This window comes from Gymnodraco acuticeps, unplaced genomic scaffold (assembly GCF_902827175.1).
Source record: "Gymnodraco acuticeps unplaced genomic scaffold, fGymAcu1.1, whole genome shotgun sequence".
NCBI classification, from domain to species: Eukaryota; Metazoa; Chordata; class Actinopteri; order Perciformes; family Bathydraconidae; genus Gymnodraco; species Gymnodraco acuticeps.
This window is the reverse complement of record NW_022989815.1, coordinates 1,318,807-1,324,399: the sequence shown is the minus strand read 5'-3', so window position 1 is coordinate 1,324,399 and position 5,593 is coordinate 1,318,807. Positions and strand designations below refer to the sequence as shown.

The 5,593-nt window shown below is 38.9% G+C and overlaps 1 protein-coding gene across 1 annotated transcript; it reads left to right on the top strand.

Annotated features, from left to right (window-relative positions):
• Positions 1–1,884: 1,884 nt before the first annotated feature.
• Positions 1,885–4,809, top strand: LOC117556167 (cartilage intermediate layer protein 1-like). The gene is made up of 7 exons (XM_034231428.1): positions 1,885–2,081; positions 2,414–2,453; positions 2,561–2,594; positions 2,690–2,752; positions 2,855–3,029; positions 3,493–3,817; positions 4,658–4,809. Exons 2-6 carry the CDS (start codon positions 2,442–2,444, stop codon positions 3,590–3,592), a joined length of 384 nt encoding a protein of 127 aa, XP_034087319.1. The 5' UTR covers positions 1,885–2,081; positions 2,414–2,441; the 3' UTR covers positions 3,593–3,817; positions 4,658–4,809.
• The last annotated feature ends 784 nt before the right edge of the window (positions 4,810–5,593 follow it).

Sequence of the window (5,593 nt, the reverse complement as noted above, 5' to 3'; positions counted from 1 at the left end):
CAGGACCTATGATCCAGGACCACAGCCACGACTCAAGATCCAGGGCTCGCGATCCAGGACAGAGGAGCGCAGGATCCTCCATGACTCCGGATCCCGGCGTATATAGACACCAAAAAGAAAGACATTTGGGGAAGCTGGGTTAATCGGAACATGAGTACACAGGAATAGACAGAGAGAAGGAAGAAGTAAGATGTCACCCGACAAACTAAGCCTATATCAGCAAAACTAGGGGCTGAATCTAATCAGCCCTAACTATAAGCTTTATCAAAAAGGAAGGTCTTAAGTGCACTCTTAAAAACGGATAGGGTGTCTGCTGCCCGAACACAAACTGGAAGCTGATTCCACAAATGTGGAGCTTGATAAGAAAAGGCTCTGGCTCCCATTGTACTTTTAGAGACTCTAGGAACAACCAACAACCCTGCATTCTTGGAACGCAATGCCCTAGTAGGACAGTAGGGTATAATGAGTTCTTTAAGGTAAGATGGCGCCTGCCCATTAAGGGCTTTGTAGGCGAGAAGAAGAATTTTAAATTCTATCCTGTGTTCTATAGGGAGCCAGTGTAAGGCAGCCAGAACAGGAGTAATGTGGTCCCTTTTCCTAACTCTGGTTAGTACACGAGCCGCAGCATTTTGAATCAGCTGAAGCGACTTGACTGACTTCTTGGTACACCCTGATAATAAAGAGTTACAATAATCCAGCCTTGAAGTAACAAATGCATGGACTAGTTTCTCTGCATCGTTTTGAGGCAAGATATGCCTGATTTTTGCAATGTTACGTAGATGGAAGTAGGCGGTCCTTGAAATTGATTTTATGTGGGCGTTAAAGGATAAATCCTGATCAAATATAACACCAAGATTCCTTACAGTCTCACTGGAGGCCAAATTAATGCCATCCATAATTAGTATATCCTTAGATAATTTGTTTCGTAGATTCTTCGGGTCAAGTACAATAACTTCAGTTTTGGTCGTGTTTAACATCAAAAAGTTTAAGGTCATCCACGTTTTTAAGTCCTTAAGGCAGTCTTGAATTTTATTTAGATGATTAATTTCATCAGGCTTGATTGATAAATATAGTTGAGTATCATCCGCATAACAATGAAAATGTACAGAATGATTCCTTATAATATTGCCTAACGGAAGCATATATAATGTGAACAAAATAGGTCCGAGCCCTGAGCCCTGTGGCACTCCATGGCTAACTTTGGTTTGCGTGGAAGATTCATCATTGACACGTACAAACTGAGAGCGTTCAGATAGATAGGACCTAAACCAGCCTAAAGCAGTTCCCTGTATGCCAACTAAGTGCTCTAGTCTTTGCAATAAGATATCATGGTCAATAGTATCAAATGCAGCACTGAGATCGAGCAAAACAAGAATAGAGACACGTCCCTTGTCAGAGGCTATTAGAATGTCATTTGTGACTTTAACCAGAGCTGTCTCTGTGCTATGATGTGTTCTAAATTCTAGAATACCAAAGTAGTAAAAAGGGGTGTAGCAGCGGATAATGCATCCATCATTTGTGTAACCCAACCCCAGCATTAAACTGAATGTGGAACTTCACTGTTACTGCTGCATGTAGATACTGAATTTCCCCATGGGGATTAATAAAGGTCCATCTTACCTTAATTTAACTTATTACTGTGTCTCTGACAAATATTGTATAAAATGAAATAAGTATATCATTTTCTGTCAGGTTCTCGAATAACGGTAACATAGCAAAATACAGAGAACAAAAAAGTAAGATGAACCCAACCTGAGTTTTCCCCTAAATAAGACACAAAGCAGGTGAACATGCATCCTCTTGGATTTACTTGTGAAACAGGTCCATTATATATAGGAGCTTTCAAAGTGACCACATAAGAATGGTAGAGTAGAACACCTTATCTCCAATTATTGTATTCTCATTCAACCCCCCTATAATTTTAAGGCATATCTCGTTCAGTTTTTTTGAAAACTGCATTCTTGTTTTGAAAGAAAAGACTGATGATTCCAGGGGGGGGGGGATATGCACTCCCCCAGCTGTATTTAAGGAGACAGGAGAGCACTTCATGAACCAAACTGTTCCACTGAGAGGTCCTGCTGGTGAGTTTATTTTGTTTTTGCTGAGAAATGTAACATGCAACTATTCTATTTTCCTGAACTTTTTAACTATTGATTTTAAAATAATGTGATTTTGTGGAATGTATGCTTAGATTGTAAATGTATTTAGTGTAAATGCTGAAATGCATTGGTATGATTTTTGTTATAGCTTTCAACCTTTGCACACATTTTCAGCATTAGTTAAAAGTAGTTTTCTTGTTAAAACTGAAATAAAATAGAAAGTTCATCTCACATTCTTTTTATTTCAAGCAACTCCATTTATTTTGATAATGCTCATGTTGATTTAAATTCCTAATTTCAAACTTCCTTTACAGTTTTAAAGGTCCCTGATCCTCTGTAACCATGATCAAATTGGTAATGTTTGATTTTGGATTATATTTCCTTTCATTCTATGTAGATTTACAAGTTTTGCAATTACAGTATGTCATAATAAACTTTACATTTTGTATTTTCTCTGATAGTTAAGTGTTGCCATTTTTGCCGCATTGTTCTTGGGTAGGTTAATTATAAAAATGACATGATCATATTTGTACTTCACCCGGAATATACAAAGTCATAGTTTGTAAACAATTTATCTTAACCTTTATCAGAAAGCCACCAGCGGCGTCCCAGTCCAGAAGAACCATTTTATCCAGAGCCAGAAGAGCCAAAAGGTAAGTCATTTTTTAAACCATTCAGTTGCATAAGCATTCATTTAGGAGAGTTTTACAGCTTCCTACCCAGTCGTCCACTCACTCGTTTATTGCTCCTTGCAGTGTGCTGGACCAAATGGTTTGACCGTGACAATCCCAGTGGCACAGGGGACTGGGAGCTTTTGAAGGACCTGAGGAAAGAAAACACAGGAAAGATCTGTAAATACCCTCTGTACATTGAGGCCATTACCACTGACACGATGACCCCAGCCATCTCCACAGGGCAGACCTTCTATATGTAAGTTGCCTCATTGAAATAATGCAAATGATTATTTAACCACATCCCAGAAATACATCGGTACTTCTGAACATTACAAACTCCTTACAAGTCACCCACATGTGCTGCCTGGAGCTGCACCTATAACAGTGATTAGAAACTCTGTACATGGACATTTAATTTACATTAGAAGACATTTTAATTATTTCAAATGATCATTGTGGATATCTGAGATATTTAATATTAGAAACAAAGTTCCACCTGACAACAAGAACAATTATGATAATTGAAAGGGTTGTTGAGGTTTATTTGAACTAGCATCAATGTACTTTAATAAACTACGTTGGGTTTATCTCAGAGCTAAACATGAATTATGGTCTAAGCAACATATCCAATTTAAAATACGTTTTTGTTTGCTTTTAAAATTGGTTTTCTTCATATAACTATCGAACTGATTCATTTAATAATTGGTATTGTTTTTCAGCTACAATCTGACTCAGGGATTTGTTTGCCGCAACAAGGACCAGAGAAAGGGCATGTGCCGTGACTACAAAGTTCGCTTTCGCTGCCTGTGCAGGAATTAAGCTGCGACTCCACAGCAAACATCCAACAAGAATATGAAGCTTCGATTGCTTTAAATGTTGTCCTTTTCTCTTTACCTGTCTATTTTATATCTTACTTTGCCTGATGAACGAAGTTCAATAGACCTTTCTTACCGCAGACATGTTGACTTGTAGCAGGAACAGGACCATGAAGCCTTATCAGCTGATTAAAACTGAGCTTTATATCGGAGTATGTTTTACGCCTGTACGTTGTAGAGTTATATTTGTATTTATTCATGTTAGCAAACTATGGATAAGCTTAAAATGGGAATAATTTGGGTAAAACTGTGAGCTGCATTTGGGGCCTGTTGACATGTGTTTTTGAGGACAAAGGAAGATGGGGGAAGGTGAGAGCATGTCCTGATTTGCATTCAACTTAGAACGAGCTACAGTGGTTGTGATGTTAAGAGAGGTCCCTTGGGTTTCTCTGGTGCTTATCAATAGTAGCAGTTAAGTGAATACTGTTCAAACAATACCTGTGTTTGTGTTTTATATTGATTTCTCTGTTTTATCCTTTCATAAATGTAAGGACTACAAATGGCTATAAACATTCTGGGCTGGTTGGAGTAAACAGGGTTTTATGGCTCTGTGGGGGAGGTGTAGGTATGCAGGCCTTGAGACCTTTTGTTGTAAAGTGAGCCTGTGTGGTTTCCTGCTGCGTTTCCTGCTGCGTTGCGTCTCCCAATGAGAGGACCTGAACAGATGACCAGCTGACCTAACACCAAACCCCTCCTTCTTACTCTGGTATATATCCGGTGGATCCCTGGGTTTGGGCTCTTCTTCACATGCTGCCCTCGGGTGAAAGTAGCTCTGCAGTATGCGGACTAGAGCAGGAGTAAGCCGGCATTACTCCTTAAGCATTGCAATATAACTGTAATATATCATGTTGTATTGTAATGATTGTATTGCATTGTCATATTGCCATTAAAGTAGATTATTGTTAACGGTTACTTTGTAGATATGGATTCCTTCCTGTATTATAACCAGCTTCATAGGAACGCGCGGAGATTTGAAAAGCGGACCAGTTATCCCTTTAAATCTCCAACAACGTTTACCAACATGTCTTCTGTGTTCAAATGCCTCATGTCGTGTGCTTTATGAGTTTTCTTTTATTTTTCTAGTGATTATGAAATCATTGTCTGGTAATGTAGGAAATAAATCCACATCCAACAGCAATAAAACTGCTAATAATGAGCAAATCCCTTTTGTCATTAAGTTATTGCTCATAACCACTCTGCCTAAGATTGTGTTCACGTGCTTACATGAAGTTGTAATTTGGAGTGAATAATGTAGAATTTTGTAGAAACTGATATGATATGCAGACAGTAGGAGGTGCTCAATAGCATTTTAGCATTAATATGGGAATATTTAAAAAAGCAGTGAATCTGAATTTAATATTAACATACACGCATACACTAACAAGCATTCAGGCACACATGGTTTCCCAACCTATAGCTTCCTGTCTATCTATTACTGTGTGTTTTCAGAGCAGTGTCCACAAACTCTCTCTGCTGACCTGAATCCCACCTCTGTCATGTTTCTCTCAGTCCAATGCTCCTGAAGGGAGCCCCCAACCCACAGAGAATCACCTGAATTTGCAGTTCTCCTCAGCTACGCAGAGCATTTGAGCATCTTTACCCTCATCGTTTTGGTTTTATGGCCAAAATATTTGCTGTTTATGTTTTTTCCAACAGCTGCAATATCAAGTTTTCCCATCAGGCCGCTGCTTTAGGAGAAAAAGTTCTCACTGAACCTGCATGACTAAGTAAAGGAATGGTAACTGGAAGAAGAAATGTATGGAGGGAAAGTTTCCTAACCTGCTCTGCAGCGTACTTTTTTGACCCCACTAACCTGAACTCTGACTGGTTCAGCAGCATTTCTTAATCTTCTGTGCTTAAAGTATTTTTGATGAGCGGCCTCCCAGGTTTGACTGGAAAGATGGGCTTTCAGAGGTTGTTTTGTACAAAATCAAGTTCCAAGCAA

Coding starts and splice junctions, on each gene's coding strand:
- LOC117556167 (XM_034231428.1), top strand. Junction 2,595..2,689: donor TTTTGCCGCATTGTTCTTGG/GTAGGTTAATTA, acceptor AACCTTTATCAG/AAAGCCACCAGCGGCGTCCC. Junction 2,753..2,854: donor AGAGCCAGAAGAGCCAAAAG/GTAAGTCATTTT, acceptor TGCTCCTTGCAG/TGTGCTGGACCAAATGGTTT.